This window comes from Sus scrofa, chromosome 11 (genome assembly GCF_000003025.6).
Source record: "Sus scrofa isolate TJ Tabasco breed Duroc chromosome 11, Sscrofa11.1, whole genome shotgun sequence".
NCBI lineage: Eukaryota > Metazoa > Chordata > Mammalia > Artiodactyla > Suidae > Sus > Sus scrofa.
The window spans coordinates 23,142,877-23,160,750 of NC_010453.5; the positions used below are offsets into that span (position 1 = coordinate 23,142,877).

General features: G+C 39.7%; 2 protein-coding genes across 7 annotated transcripts in view; one reads left to right on the top strand and one right to left on the bottom strand.

The window, feature by feature from the left end:
- LACC1 (laccase domain containing 1) lies at positions 832-16,914 on the bottom strand. 4 transcript variants are annotated; one of them, XM_005668443.3, is made up of 7 exons: positions 16,533-16,914; positions 14,565-15,160; positions 13,758-13,936; positions 12,136-12,301; positions 8,272-8,497; positions 6,252-6,412; positions 832-3,683 (listed from the first exon to the last, which is right to left on the bottom strand). In XM_005668443.3, exons 2-6 carry the CDS (start codon positions 15,106-15,108, stop codon positions 6,253-6,255), a joined length of 1,275 nt encoding a protein of 424 aa, XP_005668500.1. In that variant the 5' UTR covers positions 15,109-15,160; positions 16,533-16,914; the 3' UTR covers positions 832-3,683; position 6,252. The 4 variants fall into 4 exon arrangements, with proteins under 4 accessions (XP_005668500.1, XP_005668501.1, XP_013836011.1 ...); XM_005668444.3 differs by having other exon boundaries at positions 1,612-3,683; positions 16,472-16,899; XM_013980557.2 differs by having other exon boundaries at positions 1,612-3,683; positions 16,557-16,773.
- CCDC122 (coiled-coil domain containing 122) overlaps positions 16,779-17,874 on the top strand; it is a 39,420-nt gene continuing 38,324 nt past the window's right edge. For 2 of the 3 annotated variants that reach the window (XM_013980558.2, XM_021065620.1), the window contains exon 1: positions 16,785-16,905. The gene's annotated coding sequence lies outside the window, so the exon portion shown is untranslated. Of the gene's footprint in view, positions 16,910-17,874 lie in introns of all 3 variants that reach the window. The other variant, XM_013980559.2, reaches the window with a different exon arrangement.

Genomic DNA, 17,874 nt, shown 5'->3' on the forward strand with positions numbered 1-17,874 from the left:
GCAATACATTCATTAACTTGAAATGCTCTTATTTTGGACAAAGAAATGGGTTCAACTTTATACCAAGAAACAGAGCAAAGCTAATTATAGAAATACTACCTCCTAGTGGAAAGAACATTTTTTCATTTGCTTTATAAAGCAATAGAGTATAGCACAATTAGTTAGTATGCTGTTCTTCAGAATCTAACATCACAATTAGATAAATTTTAGTTTGATAATTAGTACCTTCAAAAAATCATACCATGAACTCTTATTTGATTTACAAACTTAATTTATCTTCTTACTAAAATGACAACTTGGAGTTCCCGTGGTGGTGCAGTGGTTAACGAATCCGACTAGGAACCATGAGGTTGCAGGTTCAATCCCTGGCCTTGCTCAGTGGGTTAAGGATCCGGCTTTGCCATGAGCTGTGGTAGTAGGTCGCAGACGTGGCTTGGATCTAGCGTTGCTGTGGCTCTGGTGTAGGTCAGCAGCTACGGCTCCGACTGGACCCCTAGCCTGGGAACCTCCATATGCCGCGGAGAGCGGCCCTAGAAAAGACAATAAATAAATAAATAAATAAATAAAATGACAATTTATATTTTCAATGTGTAGTTAGTATCAGTGCTTAGATTGAAAACGAAACTGAACATCATTGTGGTTATACCCTGAAAGTCTCAGAAACCCATATACAAATGCTTAGCAGTGAGAGAGATCTTGTAGAGGCAGTAAAGATATGACTATTTAACAACCTACATTCTGTTTCTGAACTACTGAAATCAGTACTTTTCACTCAGTAAAACAGAAAGGAGACACCTTTTCATTAAATGCTTCAGCACAGATAATCCAAAATCATAGAGAATCAAACATAATTTTTATTTGGTTTTGGAATGTTCGGTACATAAAGTGAAGTATGGCTAATACACTGCATTCAACAAAATGATACAGTGAAGAATTGGAAAATTATCCAATTCCATCTTTCTCAGTGTATGGAATTATTCCTTAATCTTATTGTTATCCTTAAATCAGAGTATTTTGCATGAGTTTGAAGTTGATATTCTATGATTTGTATTTAATGCTTTCCCTGAATTGGAAGAAATGATGTGTTTTATATAAATTTCATACTGAGCTATGAGTTTCATAAAAGAATTAAACAAGGTATCAGGTTGTGACAACCTTACAACTCATATCGCAGTATTGAAATTGTTGGTTTCTTGACTGTCACCTTTCCCCGGATATTAAACATCTTGAGGGCTACAGTTGAATTTTTTTTTTTTCTTCTTTTTAGGGCCGCCTATGGAGGTTCCCAGGCTAGGAGTCAAATCAGAGCTACAGCTGCTGGCCTACACTACAGCCACAGCAAAGCCAGATCCGAGCCGCATCTTCAACCTACACCACAGCTCACAACAATGCCAGATCCTTACTTAACCCACTGAGCCAGGTCAGGGATCAAACCTTCGTCCTCATGGATAGTCAGATTTGAAGGGAACTCCTACAGCTATATTTTTAACCTACGCTAATACCTAAACAAAATTTCTGAGTATATGAATACATGATATTTAAACAAAGTGGTAAAAACTTAGATAGCTTTGATTCACTGTAAAATCTGAAATGAGATTTGGAGTCACAAGATGTGGGGTCAAATCTTTATTACAGATTGTGTGATTTCAGCCTCTATCTCAATGAGGCTCCGTTTTCTTATCTGAATACAAAGAATAGCACCTGACCGAGGTACTTCAAAGTACCTGTAAAGGCAAAATGAGGTAATGGATGTGAAAGTCCTTAATAAGTACCAAACAAATGTAATTTTCTGCATGTTCAGGTAAGAAATGTATGTATGAAATAAGACATGTTACGGTACAATGTGACGATTCAGGTTAAAAATATGGACCATATATACCATTTTTCCCAAGTGAAAACAGCTTAACTCCTTCCTCTCTTCAGCCGACAAATATATTTAAAACTACTCATCCTCATATAGACAGACAGATAGAGATACAACCTTTGGTGATTTCTTTTCTCTAATAAGTACCAGCAAAGAAGGGTCACCACCATGCATCCTTTTCCTCAAAGCACTGCAATCTGACCCCACCACCACTGCCTGTAGAAAAGCTTCAATACAACTAGTCCATCGGTTTCTTCTCATTTTATGTTCTCTCCAGAGATTTCTTTTGGAGTACCTCTCATCTCTATGCTGCCTTCTTTCTCCAAAACCACTATACTCTATGTCTCTTCTAGGATTGATCTTTTTCACTGGTTCAGCTTCTGGTTCTTCAAATGCAAGTGTTGTATGAGGGCTCATCCTTGGACCTCCTTTTTTCTCACTGGTGTTCCTGCTGAAATGATCCAGTCTACGCTGGTGCACTCAGGCATCGTCTCCGCATAGCCAGCTCCCAAGTCTGTCTTTTTCGGCTCCCTCCTAAGTCCCAGGTCTCTATTTCTAATTGTCTTGTCAACCATATACTTCCATCTGGATATACTTAAGTCTGTGTGTCAAACTCATTACCCTCCCTTCTTGTCCCCAACCTCCTCCCCATCTTTGCCGCCCCTCCAGGTAGTCAACCAAGCAGGGACTGTGGAGTCATCAGTGACTGCACTGGTCCTCACCTCTTATCTCCATGATCTAGGAACAGAATATGCAGATTCCGTTTCTGAAATGTCTTGCTAATCCACCTACTCTGGTCTCCATTTTTTATTCCTACTGCATTCAGGTTTCATTATTTTTTTAAATTTATTATTATTATTGTTTTGGCCACAGCATGCAGTGGCTTGATGTGCGATCTCAGCTCCCAGACCAGGGACTGAACCCAGGCTGCAGTGGTTGAAGCACCAAGTCCTAACCACTAGACCACCAGAGAATGCCTTCATTATTTTCTTTAAAAAGTATTTTCACTACCTCTTAACTAATCTTTCTGCTTTAATCTCTCACAAGTTAAATCCAACCTATTAAATATAATGCCAAGGACATAAAAACACTCCCCTACTTTCTATGCCTACTCTTTGCCTGGAAAATTAACTCCAAACTCTTTGACATGGCACTTGAGGCCCTAACTAATCTGTTTCTGACCTGTTTTGCCAATAACTCCTGACCACACCCTTATCTTTCTCGACCATGTTATACACTTTCAGTTTCATGCCCTAGTTTATGGTATTCTCTCTACCTGTTATGGTTGTTCTTTGCTTGTTAAAAGCCTATACATCTTTCAGGCCCATGTGATATGTCATTTTCTCTATAATACTGTCTCTATTCTGTTTTCCAGATAGACTCAATCCTCCTTTCTCCTGTACCTTCTATTAAAAGTAAAGTATTAGAAGTGTTCATCTCCTCCACTGCATTAGACTCAAGAGGAAAAAGTCTTACTCATCTTAATTTCACCTATGATTCACACAAAGCCTGACAAATAGAGCTTACCCAATAAATACTGAATTGAACAGACCTATTCCTGATTCATGTAATAAATACAGAGAACAAACTTTAAAAATAATCCTTATCTTATAACATATAAGCTTCACTATACTGATTTTGTATCAGTTATTGTTAGAATGAAAATCATTTAGCTTTGGATAATAATGAAAATATACCCTAAAGATGAATTATTCATTGTAATCTTTTTGGTTTTAAGTATATTAAATAGCTAAATTTCTCTCTTATGGTTGGTTTAGAAGGAAGCAGAAAATAGTTACGCAAAAATCCAGTCAAGTATCTGTAAAAATAAACAGAAATCAAATATGAGATAATTAGTAGTACCATTAAAATATCAAAGAATCATTAAATCTATTAAAGCCTGTTTTATATTAAAAGTTAAAGACATTGTACAGACTAAAAACAATATTAATTCAGTTAAAAGTAACCTTAAGGAAAATCAGATATATGCTAAAGGGTCAGTGCTTTTTCACTGTCATGAAATATTTTTAAGTTTTAAAAAAAAAAAAACCAAAAACCACGGGAGTTCCTGTAGTGGCTCAGCGGAAACAAACCCAACTAGAATCCATGACGATACAGGGTTTGATCCCTGACCTTGCTCAGTGGGTTAAGGATCCAGCGTTTGCTGCAAGCTGTGTCGTAGGTTACAGATTCAGCTTGGATCTGGCGTTGCTGCAGCTGTGGCATAGGCCGGCAGCTGCAGCTCTAATTCAACCTCTAGCCTAGGAACTTCCACATGCTACATGAAAAAGCAAAAACAAACAAAAAAACCCATCTCTAGTAAATACTTATTTAATAAAATTATACTCAAGCTTGCTCTATTACCATAGATTAGGTGTCAGCAAACTATAGCCTGTGTGCAAAATCTAGCCTCTTACCTGTTTTTTATCAATTAAGTTTTATTGAAATACAGACATATTCATTTCTGCTCCTGTCTGCTTTTGCTTACAAAAGCCAAGCTGAATAGCTGAGACAGAGACTATATGTCCCACAAAGCCTAAAATATGTACCACCTGGCTCTTTAAATACACTTAATCAAATCCTGCTTTAGATAATCAGTTGGAAATTTGGCTGTAAAACCAGGGTTATCTGTGTATGTGAGTAATTCTTATTATTATAGAATTTAGAATTTTTATGCAAAGATTTCTTCTCAAAAATCAAGATAGTTTAAAAAAGGAAGATATAAACATGTTATGCTATGAAATATACAGTTGTCAAGTACATAGGGGAGTTAAATGGTATACATATGGGATTTTTTAATGAAAAATTATTTTATTTTTATACTTTTATATATACTTATATTCTTCATTGACTAGGAGAAGGAGTGGCTGCTCTTTTTTTGGGGGGGGTACATAGATATTTAAAATTGTTATATCTTCTTCTTGGATTGATCCTTTGATCATTATGTAATGACCTTCTTTGTCCCTTAAAATGTTCTTCATTTTAAAGTCTATTTTGTCTGATATGAGTATTGCTATTCCAGCTCTCTTTTGATCCCCATTTGCATGAAATATTTTCTTCCATCCACTCACTTTCAATTTGTATGTGTCCCTAGAAGTGAAGTGGGTCTCTTGAAGACAGCATATATATGGGTCTTGTTTTTGTATCCACTCAGCCAGTCTATGTCTTTTGGTTGGGGCATTTAGTCCATTAACATTTAAGGTAATTGTTGATATGTATGTTCTTATTGCCATTTTATTAATTGCTTTGGATTTGTTTTTGTTTCTCTTTTTTTCTTTCCTTCTTCTCTTGTTCTTTCCTCTTCTGGTTTGATGACTATCTTTAATGTTGTACTTGAGTTGATTTTTGTTTGTGTATCAATTGAAGATTTTTGGTTTGCAGTTATTCTGAAGTTTTGATATAAAAGTCTATGAGATTTTTTTAAGTTGTGCTCTTAATTGCAAGTTCATCTCCACTGTCCTGCATTTTTACCCACCTCTTCTCATGATTTCTGATTTTGGTGGTATAATTGTTCATGGATGATTTTGTATCTTTACTGTATATATACCTTTACTGGTGAGCCTTGTCATTTGTTGAATTTTGTTTCCTGTTACTGTCTTTTCTTTTCTGCCTAGAGAAGTTCCTTTAGTATTTCTTGTAAGGCTGGTTTAGTGTTGCTGAATTCTCTCAGCTTTTGCTTATCTGTGAAGGTTTTGCTTTCCCCTTCAAATCTAAATGAGAGCTTTGCTGGGTAATCTTGGCTGGAGGTTTTTTTCTTTCATCACGTTAAGTATATCATGCCACTCCCTTCTGGCCTGCAGAGTTTCAGCTGAAAAATCTGCTGACAATTTTATTGGGGTTCCCTTGTATGCTATTTGTTTCATTTCTCTTGCTGCTCTCAAGATTTTCTCTTTAATTTTGGTCAGTTTGATTAATATGTGTCTTGGGGTATTCCTCCTTGGGTTTATATGGTACTCATTGTGCTTCCTGGATTTGAGTGAGTGGTTCCTTTCCCATGTTAAGTAAGTTTTCGGCTATTACCTCTTGGAAAATTTTTTCTGTCCTCTTCTCTCCCTCTTCTCCTCCTGGCATTTGGAGAATACGGATGTTGGTGCATTTAACGTTGTCCCAGAGTTCTCTGAGACTCTCTTCATTTGTTTTCAATCTTTTTTCTCTTTTCTGTTCCGCACCCATAATTTCTACTAAGGGAGTGGCTGCTCTTTACATCACAGTATGTCACTGAAAATTAACTTGTCTACTGTTATTGTTTTACTAAAAAGTAGAAAATTAATTCTTCCTGTAAGAATAAAGGACAAAATTAAATGAAATTGTTTTTAAAGATGAGGGGAGGGAAAAGTGGAAAGAGGGAGGTGAAGGGAGGGGAACAGGGAGAGAAAATTCACTGTACCTCATTCTCTAATTGATATGAAGCCAATCTGTGTACCAAAGTTAAGGCCATCTCGGACATGAGAGAAAAACTTGTCAGGATGACAGGATGTACAGAGGTTGAGTTCTTGGTTCTGATCCTGAATATTCTGTGGTAGAATTCCTCCCTGTTCCAGAAGAATCCTTAGGATAAAGATTTTTCAAAAAGACAGAAGGAGTTTATTTTACTAATAGCTGAAGCAGTATGAAAAAAGTATGGATATGGGTGTAAAAGAATTCTGGGAAAGATCTGCTTGGAACAATGCAAATTGTTATTCGATTGTAAAACAGGAACAGGAAGGGATCAGGAAATGGTAGATTTCATCACCATTTATCACCCAAGTTCATATGTAAACTTTATAACCTCCATCTTGTCCTGCAGACATGATCTGGGTACAAAATTTTATAATCAAAATCAAATACTTAATTTAAAAAGAAACTTCTGCGGTTACCATTACAAGAATCATTTGATTCAGATAGAGGATGCCTTATAGTTGTCTGGTTTTCCTATCTCCTTTCCTCTTATTAACCAGATTTTTCACAGAAAACTTATTTCTCCATAAACACTTAATGGTATGAAATATGACTATAAATTAGTGATACTTATTCCACAAGTCACATTTAAGAATCCATTTCAATCTTTTCTATTTATGTACTAAATGAAGCAGAATCTGGATAAGGTTGTGCTGACTGGAAGAGAAAGCAGATTCCAATCATACATCAATTTTCCTTTGCAGAAATGAAAAGTAATTTTTTGTAGCTATTAACAGCAAAATTTAATAAATTCAAAATGCAAGGGATCATAAAAAAACTTCAAAGTGTCTATGTGTTTATGTCATCTAGTATTTTTGCTCAAAAATATATTCCTCCAGTTAATTGAGAATAATTTTAAAATATCAGCTTCCTGATAGTTTATTATATTTAGAAGTTAGCTGAGGCATGGCTGTGAAGCGCCATTCTTTCCCATAAGATGTGCCAACTTTTCTATGTGAATTTCAAGTAGATCTCTTATAATTAAATGCCAACTGCTTCTTCCTTCATTTTTTAATTAAAGTATAGTTGATTTATAGTGTTGTTCCAATTTCTGTTGTACAGGATAGTGATCCAGTCATATATATGTATCTTTTTCTCATACTGTCTTCCATCTCATGTTCTATCCTAAGAGACTAGATATAGTTTCCTGGGCTGTAGAGTAGGACCTCACTGCATATCCATTCTAAATGGAATAGTTTGTATCTACCGACCCCAAGATACCAGAAGATTCTGTTATTCAAACTTAAATGAGAAAAGCTTTCCTTCTTTTTTTTTTTTTTTTTTTTTTTCGTCTTTTTGTCTTTTTGCCTTTTCTAGGGCCACTCCTGAGGCATATGGAGGTTCCCAGGCTAGGGTTCTAATTGGAGCTGTAGCCACCGGCCTACACCAGAGCCACAGTAACGCTAGATCTGAGCCGCATCTGCGAGCTACACCACAGCTCACAGCAATGCCGGATCCTTAACCCACTGAGCAAGGCCAGGGGTCGAACCTGCAACCTCATGGTTCCTAGTTGGATTCGTTAACCACTGAGCCACAACTCCAAGATTTCATCTTTAATATGAGTTTTTGTGGCGTTCCCGTTGTAACTCAGTGGTAACGAATACAACTAGTATTCATGAAGATGTGGGTTCGATCCCTGGCCTCACTCAGTGGGTTAAGGATCCAGTGTTGCCATGAGTTGTGGTGTAGGTGGCAGGCAAACCTCAGATCTCTCATTGCTTTGGCTGTGGTATAGGCCAGCAGCTGCAGCTCCAATTTGACCCCTAGCCTGGGAACCTCCATATGCCTCAGGTGCGGCCCTAAAAAAAAAAAAGAAAAGAAATAAAATGACTCTTTGTATAAGAGAGTATATAAGCTACTTAAATATCTGCCATCTGAATTTTTCTTGGAGTTACTAATTGTTCTCTAAAATAATTTTCATTTTAGAAGCAACAACCAAACTTGCAGTTCTGGAGTGAAATCAAACATACCTGGTGGCTTTACGGATGTCAACATAAGGATTTGGTGAGTCAAATAGACGTACACATCCGGGGTGAAGATTATGAAATGCCTTAGCTGATTCTCTTGGAAGAGTAAAACAGCAAGGTCCTACTGAAGGCCCCAGGACAACAATAATGTCTTCCAAACTACAGCCATATTCTGCTATCATAGCATTCACTGTAGCCATAGCAACACCTAACAAAGTACCTCTCCAACCTGGTAAATAGGAAGAAAGAGAGGCAAAGTTAAAACCAAAAAATTTCACCTTAACTTTTATCTAAGTTAAAAATGAGCAGAGTCTGGAGTTCCTGTCGTGGGGCAGCAGAAATGAATCTGACTAGGAACCATGAGGTTGCGGGTTCCATCCCTGGCCTCGCTCAGTAGGTTAAGGATCTGCTGTTGCCGTGAGCTGTGGCGTAGGTCGAAGACTCAGCTCAGATCTTGCATTGCTGTGGTGCAGGCCAGTAGGCCAGCTCCTACTGGACCCCTCGCCTGGGAAGCTCCATATGCTGTGGATGTGGCCCTAAAAAAAAAAAGAGCAGTCAGTTCATGTATTTTTTCAACGTCCAGATGTAGTAAATAAATCACAAAGTTGATTAATAAAGCAAAAAAAATCAGTTAACAAGTACTGGTTTTTAAATAAGGCATATTATATAAAGCACCTGGCACAGAAGAGATGTTTAATGAAAGGTCCCTTCCACTTCTGTTTAAAAACATTCTAGGAGTTCCCGTCGTGGTGCAGTGGTTAACGCATCCGACTAGGAACCATGAGGTTTCGGGTTCGGTCCCTGCCCTTGCTCAGTGGGTTAACGATCCGGCGTTGCCATGAGCTGTGGTGTAGGTTGCAGACACAGCTCGGATCCCACGTGGCTGTGGCTGTGGTGCAGGGCGGCGGCTACAGCTCTGATTAGACCTCTCTCCTGGGAACCTCCATATGCCACCAGAGCGGCCCAAAGAAATAGCAAAAAGACAAAAATAAAAAATAAAAATAATAATAATAAATAAAAACATTCTAAACTTTCATATGTTATTTGTCTTCATCTGACTTATTTCACTTAGCATGATATTCTCTAGGTCCATCCATATTGCTGCAAATGGCAAGATTTCATTCTTTTCATGGCTGATTGATATTCCTGTGTGTGTGTGTGTGTGTGTGTGTGTGTGTGTACACCACATCTTCTTGATCCATTCATCTGTTGATGAACATTAAGATTACTGCCATGTCTTGGCCATTATAAATAGTGCTGCTATGAACATCAGGGCACACATAGCTTTTCGAATTAGAGTTTCCATCTTTTCCAGATATTTGCCCAGGAGTGGGATTGCTGGATCATATGGTAACTGTGTTTTTAGTTTTTAAGGAAACTCTCCATACTGTTTTTCATGGTGGCTGTACCAATTTACATTCCTACCAACAATATAGAAGGGTTCCCTTTTCTTCACACTCTCTCCAGCATTTATTATTTTTAGATTTTTCGATGATGGCTATTCTGACCAGTGTGAAGTGATACCTCAGTGTGGTTTTGGTTTGTAGTTCTCTGATAATTAGTGGCATGGAGCATCTTTTCATCTGCCTGCTGACCATCCATATGTCTTATTTGGAGAAATGTCTATTTAGGCCTTCCACTCATTTTTCGATTCAGTTGTTCTTTTAATATTGAGTTGTATGAGCTATCTGTATATTTTGGAAATTAAGCCTTTGTTGGTCACATAATTTACAAATATTTTCTCCCATTCTGTAGGTTGTCTTTAGTTTTGTTTATGATTTCCTTTGCTGGACAAAAACTTCTAAGTTTGATTAGATCCCATTTGTTTGATTTTGCTTTTATTTCTTTTGCCTTGGAAGAGTGGCCTAAGAAAATACTACTACAGCTCATGTCAGAGAATGTTTTGCCTGTATTTTAGGAGTTTTAGTGCACCAAGAGTGCACCACAGTTCCAATTTCTCCACAGTCTCGCCATCACTTACTTTCAGATTTTTTTTTTTTTAATATTAGCCTAATGGGCGTGAGGTGGTATCTTATTGTGGTTTTGATTTGCATTTCCCAAATTATTAGTGATGTTGGGTGTCTTTTCACATGCTTATTGGCAATTTGCATATTGTCTTTGGAGAAAGGTCTACTGAAGTCCTTTATCCACTTTTTAATCAACTGCTTTTATTGTTGAGTTGTAGGAGTTCTTTATTCTGAAATACTATATGAATTGTAAATATTTTCTCTCATTCTTTGAGTTGACTTTTTATTCTGTTGATTGTATCCTTTGATGCACAGAAATTTTTAATTTTATAAACTTAATTTTATAAAGCTCCAATTTATATATTTTTACTCTTGCTGTTATGCTTTTGGCACCATAGTTAAAAACCATTGTCTAATCAAAGATTACTAGGATTTGTGCTTATATTTTCTTCTGTGAGTTTTTTTGTTCGTTTGTCTGGTTTTGGGTTTTTGGGGTTTTGGCCATGCCCACCACACATGAAAGTTCCTGGGCCAGGGGTTTAACCCACACCACAGCGGCAACCCAAGCCACTGCAGTGACAACATCAGATCTTTAACCTGCTGCACCACAAGGGAAATCCTCTTCTGTGAGTTTTACAGTTTTAGCTCTTACGTTTAGATCTTTGATCCATTTTGAGCTAATTTTTATATGTGATATAAGGATCCAACATTATTATTTTGCATATGGCTATCTAGTTTTCTCAATACCATTTGTTAAAGAGACTGTCCTTTCCCTATTGTATAGTCTAGGTACCTTGTCAAAAATCATTTGACCACATTTGCAAGGGTTTATTTCTGGGCTGTCTATTCCATTCCATTGCTCAATATGTCTGTCTTTACGACAGCACCATACACAGTGTTTTGATTAATCTCGTTTTATAACAAGTTTTGAAATCAAGAAGTGCGAGACATCTAACTTTGTTCTTTTTTAAGATTGTTTCATTTATCTTTGATATTTTTAAACTTAATGTCAATAGTAAACCTGATTTCTAGTCATCCGATTCCATTACTTTAGCTATATCAAAAGAAAAGTACTCTACTTTCTTATTTCTCTATAGTCTAAAAAGCAAAGCAGTAATAGGTTTACAAGCAGAAGACAATCCAAAAGATTGTTCCTCATTTTATATAGAATCGTAACCATTAGATAATATAAATGGTATTTTTTTAAAAACCTCCAGAAAATAAAATTCCCCAACCTTAATACACATAGCAGCTAAAAATTCTTCTTTGTTTTTATCTTTAGAGAATAGTTAAAGCCACTAGACTGCAGCATATTAAACTAAATTGCAGTTTTTCAAATATATCTCGCTTTTTCTCACCTCCACACCTTTACATATGCCGCTGCATTTTCATGAACACCTTTCTGTGACATGTACCCTTCCTATTCCCTCCCGCCTAGACTTCAAGGGTTCTCAAAGAGGCACTACAACCCCCAGGGAGTGTTTTGAAAAGCATGGCAGCTTTTTTTTTTTTTTTTAAGTTGTTACCACTGTGAAGTACTACTGGCATTAAGAATTTTGAAAGGCAAGCAAACTTAGTTTGCCATGTAAGACTGTCTTGCTCCAAATGTTAACAGCACACTGCTGAGAAACACTGGCACCTAGCCAAAGCCTACACATTCCCCAGGAACTGGCCTAGGTACGGCTTTCTTTGGGAATGATACTCTGATCCATATAATTTGACTTAGGTACTTCTTTTATCTGCTCCTGTCCTAAGAATCTGCTCCCTCTCCCCCATCTTTACACTTATCGCCATGTATAGTAATTAACTATTTGTCTGTAATGTCCATCAGAAAGAAATTATAACTTCTCCTGAACTAAAAAATTGGTAACATCCTAGATGCTTAATTAAGCATACTTACCAGAGTGAGCAACCCCACATGCTTTCTTGACAGGATCTGCAAAGACTATGGGTATACAGTCAGCACCAAGGGCCGCTATTGTGACTCCTCTTTGATTTGTGGTGATTCCATCATAAGATTCAGGCTCTTTCCTTCCCATAATCCAGACATCATTGGCATGATCAGTCTAATACCAAAGTGTAAGATAAAAATGCTTTGAAAATAGAATTTCTCAAACCATAAGCTTTTCTGAAAGTACTCACTTTGTACAAAATTATATAACCAGTTCACTAAATATATCACTTCCATATGTATATGATAAAATAACAAGTTTACTTTTTTAACTTTACTCAAAGGAAAGCAGATTTCAACATTTTATTTTTTTTTTAATTTTATTTATTTATTTATTTATTTATTTTGTCTCTTTTTGTCTTTTTGTCTTTTTTTGTTGTTGTTGTTGCTATTTCTTGGGCCGCTCCCGAGGCATATGGAGGTTCCCAGGCTAGGGGTTGAATCGGAGCTGTAGTCACCGGCCTACGCCAGAGCCACAGCAATGCAGGATCCGAGCCGCGTCTGCAACCTACACCACAGCTCACGGCAACGCCGGATCGTTAACCCACTGAGCAAGGGCAGGGACCGAACCCGCAACCTCATGGTTCCTAGTCGGATTCGTTAACCACTGCGCCACGACGGGAACTCCCAGATTTCAACATTTTAAAATGAAAATAGGAGTTCCCTGGTGGCCTAGAAGTTAAGGACCTGGTGTTGTCACTGCTGTGGCTCAGGTCACTGGTGTGGCACAGGTTAGATCCCTGGCCTGGGAACTTCTGCATGCTGTGGGTGCGACCAAAAAAAAAAATAGTCCATCCATCATGAACAGCTCCTACTAGAGATGGGTAAATCTCTACTTGCAGTAGGCTCCTGAAAGTACTAATTTCTTGAAAGAAATTAAATTACCAAATCGATATTTTTTACTTTTCCTGGAGTCAAGTAAAGCTAGAATTCTATAAGAAACAAGGTATTATCTTATCAATTGTACCCTAGTTCCTCCTAGTGTTGATTTAGAAAATAATGGCTTTCCCACCATTCAGGAACCTTCCTTCTAAATCAAAAAGGTCAGTGGTACTACACTCTGAGAATTAACTGTACTTTTAGATGTGAGGAGCTCCAGGTGAAATACACATTTATATGTATGATAGACTTGATCTTTAGGCTATGGTATATAGCTTGAAGAAAGACAATCGCAAACATCCTAAGTTTTAGATAAAACACTAGATGCAAAAGTTAAATAGCTTATTTAAAGTCCATGTAGTTGGAGTTCCCATCATGGCTCAGCAGAAATGAATCTGACTAGTATCCATGAGGACGCAGGTTCCATCCCTGGCCTCGCTCAGTGGGTTAAAGGATCCGGCATTGCCATGAGCTCTGGTGTAGGTCACAGATGCGGTTCGGATGTGGTGTTGCTGTGGCAGTGGTGTCGGTCAGCAACTACAGGTCCAATTCGACTCCTAGCCTGGAACGCTCCATATGCTATGGCTGTGGCCCTAAAAAGACAGACAGACAGACAGACAGAAAGTCCACATAGTCATGAGCAGAGTCAAGAATATACTTTAGATCTCCCAAAACATGAAACAAAAATTTACCTTTATTCGGTAAAATTTCTTCCAGTTAAATCCTGCAGCATTCCCCAGCCTACGCAGATTTTCTTGAACAACCACCTTGGGATCTCGCCGTTTGGAACTACTGAAGAGATTGAAAGAGCTCAGAGTCGGTATGTAAGATATCCCACCTGTTCTTGTAGTAAATCCATGTATGAAAATATCTGTTGAAGATAGAGAGTAAAGATGAAAACCATGCTGTACAAAAGACTATAAAGCACTACGAATCCAGTCTCTCATTAAGACTTTCAACCCGCATTAATCAATCTAGCTTCCACGCCTGCAGCTCTTTAGACCTCCATCTGGTCTTGAACCGCTTTGAGTTAGTTTTACCTTCCCTGTGGGATTATTGCTCTTCCAAGGATACCTTTTGACCCATTTGTCTTTGTTGTCCCCAGTAGCATATAGCTTACAGTAAATATTCTTTTACCAAGAAGTAAAACGGACTGTTTAAATTTCACTCTTCTTTGAAGGCACCAATGAGTTAAGGTTTCAGAATTTCTAAAATGTTTAGGAAATGCTTAGCATCATAAATCTCATTTAAAAGGAAGTCTGAAGGAATTTGCATAATGCAAATTTATTTAGGGTGGCTTTAAAGGGACTATCCCTTGACACCCCCCCACACACCACAAGGGCGGGTCCATGATACTTCCAGGTTGTAACTGATGCTAATGAGCAGATAAGCTCTCAGTAGTCTACAAAAGACAGATGGAAAAATAGAAGAACAACCTGTTTAAAAAAAAGGCTAGTTTTTCACATCCAGTAAAAACAACAGATAGTGTTTTAACACACCTGAGATCAAAGGAGATGTGATGATGGTTAATTCTCCTTTCAGTGCAGGCAAACTTCTCAAATATGTTTCTATTTCATTCTGGATTGCTTCTAGTTCTTGAGCTGTGATTATGTCAGAAGACTGTTTCAGAGGACCTCCCCTCAAGGTCATCTGTAAATCTTCAAACTCAAAATTATAAACATCAGTGAAGAGTTGATCAATAAAAGCCTTCATTAACATCTTCCGATGCACAGGCACAATTACCTTAATGCTGCTCAAATTTTTTTCATCAATTTTTTGTTTAATGGTATACAAAGAGGCGGCCAGGCTGGGATTGCTAACTGTCTCAAATTCTCTCAAGATAGTTGATAATCCATTGCTTGTTTCTAATTCACAATTATGATGGTCACAGCTGATGTTACTGCAACACATTATGCAGAGGAACTTGGCCTTGGCACCATGGTGGTATTGGACAGCATTCAATGTCTTTAGTAATGTCTGATGACAGCTTTTTTGAGAGTTCAATTGCAAACCAAAGAGATCAATCAACACTACTTCTGCCATCCTTCCATACGATACAAAGTTCTTCAAAGAAGGTTTTTGTGCCCCCAATCACCTGTAAAGAAAAATGAGCATTAAGTAAGAATGAAAAATTATATCAATCTCTTTAGAGTTAGTTACAAAAGAAATTTTTGGATGATTAAAAAGATTTGCGTTGATTTAAAAATATAGGGAGTTCCCATCATGGCTCAGTGGAAATGAACCTGACTAGCATCCATGAGGACGCAGGTTTGAGCCCTGGCCTCGATCAGGTGGATTAAGGATCCGGTGTTGCGGTGAGCTGTGGTTTAGGAGGCAGACATGGCTTGGATCTGGCGTTGCTGTGGCTGTGGTGTAGACCGGCAGCTGTAGCTCCGATTTGACTCCTACCCTGGGAACCTCCATATGCCGTGGGTGCGGCCATAAGAAGACAAAAAAATAAAATAAAATAAAAATATAACCAAAATACTAGACTCCTCCCATTAAAGCTAGTCCACTATTAGTCATAAGAGAACCATGACAATGAAAGCAAAGCCATCTCTAAATTCATTTTGTGAAAGTACTTACATCTTTCTGGCTTAGAACAACAGTTTTTGTTTTGTTTTTACATAGCAAATTTTAAGCAAGTAAATTACTTGTTGACTTAGACAAAGTCCTATTTTTTAATTACAGGGTGTCAACTTATCACTATATCATTAATCCTCACATGGCTGGCTTGTTAGATCACAGCTCTTTATATGAAATATGTCAGCCTGAAGTTCGATAGGTTAAATAGAGCTGCACTTAAAAAGTGCTTTTCTTCTTTGAGGAAAAGTTGCGTTTTTTGTTTTTGTTTTTTCAGAAACAGACTTAGAGATCCAGAGAACAAAATAGTGGTTACCAATGGGGGGGTGCGCAAGATAGGGGTAGGGATTAAGAGATAACAAACCACCGTGTCTAAAATAAGCTACAAGGTTATACTGTATAGCACAGAGAATATAGCAATATTTTGTAACTTTAAATAGCGTGCAATCTATAAAAATGTTGAATCGCTATGTCGTACACCTAAAACTAAAACTGTACATCAAAACTGTACTAAAAATTGCGTTTCTGAGGAGATCAGAGTTGACTGAGACGTTTCCCTCCAGGATTCACACAGCTCTCAGGAACAGCAAGGACCACAAGAGCAACAGCGACTGAGACCAGCTGGGCAGCCCACCGCTCTCCTCCCGACTCCCCGCCCCTGCGCCGGTTTTCTCACCTCCGGCCCCTGCCCTCCCACCCCAGGCTGTGGGTCTCTCTGGTGACCCGCCTCGGAGACACCGCCCCCGCCCCCGACAGTTTCCTCCGCGGTCACTCCTAGGCCCCTCCCTCTGCACTGTGGAAAGCCTGGGGGGCGCGACCCCACCCGCCAGGACCGCTGTCCAGACTCCGCCTGCCCTTCAGGACTTTCTGACGGTCGGACGCACACCGAGCCTGTGCTCCGTCCTCGCCTGAGGCACGTCGAGCTCGGTTCCACCTTCGGCCCGCGCGGCGAACTCGGAGACGTCTGCTGCCCCCGACGCCCGTCCTGAGGCTGAACGCGACCCGGCGGCCGCGAGCGCGTCCCGGGGCGTCCTAAGCCCGGACCCGCCGCTGTGTGGGCGGCGCCCGTCCCGCCTCATCTGCCCGAGGGCCGCGGAGGCGCGGCTGGGCCGGCGGGGAGCGACGCGGGGGGTGGACGCGCCCGAGTGCGGGGAAGCGTCAGCAGTTCCGGGTCAGGCCGCCTGCCCGCACTCGCCGCCTGGCGCCCGGAGGAGGAACGAGAACCGGAGTCGCGACGGGCCTTGCGGCCTGAACCAGGCGGGTCCGCGGGCGGGAGGCGGGGCGGGGGCGGGGACGGGCCGCGTGGGGCGCGGGGCCGGCTTCCCGACGGGGCGGGCGGCCTGGGGCCTCGGGTCGACCGCCGCCTCCCTTCCCGGGGCGGGCGAAGCCCTTTCCCCGCGTTCACGCTTACAGTCGCGGCCTGAAGAGCCGCCGGCCAGCGGCGCGGTCGGTCGCGACAGGGTTTCATGTCCTGAGCACAGCCCTCCCCCCCAACCTCGTTCCGTTAGGCCCCGGCAGTCTGTCCCACCCAGGTTCTAGTAATAGGCTTCCTTGGGGCAGGGGGAAGGGATTGTTTTCTGTTGCGTTTGGTTTGGTTTTGTTCTTTAACTGTTTTGCTTTGTTTGCAGAAATAAATTGGCTGAGCTTTCTCTTTTTGCTGATCCTGCCTAACTTGCTGACTAGACTTGACAGGTCCTTCGCTTGTGTTGATAAAGGGATGTTCTGTCCTGTGCGCCCTTTTAAAAATATGTTCCACGAGTAGAAAATTAGAAGCCTCGTTTTTCTGCCCTCAAAGAGCACAACATTCATTTATTTTAAAATATTGAGCAGCTCCTACGGATATGGAAAGCAGATGCTCTTTCTTCAACCTTCAAAGAGTAGAAGAGAGGGTGTTTCCTGTGTAACTGGTTATAATGGAAAGAGGTCCTTGTTTCTGATAGTTTCACATCATAAGTGAGGAACCTGTACCTGAAAGAAAGACTCTCAGCTATCTGGGAGTTTGAAGAGCTCTTGGAAGTGGGCGAGTGCTTCCGTTCTATTTGAGTAGAGAATGGGGTTACCAACCCTCGATAGGAAGCCACTGCTCATATCTGGCAGCTGTTTTTGTCAACATTTGTATTTTCATTATTTTTGCTGGATATTTGTTAAGTGCCCTGAGTGGTATATGGTGCCCTGATGAGAAGATTTACACTGCCCTGAGCTTGTTTTATGTTAAATATTACTGTA

Coding starts and splice junctions, on each gene's coding strand:
- LACC1 (XM_005668443.3), bottom strand. CDS start 15,108: ATGGCAGAAGTAGTGTTGATTGATCTCTTTGGTTTGCAATTGAACTCT. Junction 12,302..13,757: donor AGAAATTTTACCGAATAAAG/GTAAATTTTTGT, acceptor CTTTGGTATTAG/ACTGATCATGCCAATGATGT. Junction 8,498..12,135: donor ATGTGGGGTTGCTCACTCTG/GTAAGTATGCTT, acceptor CCTATTTACCAG/GTTGGAGAGGTACTTTGTTA.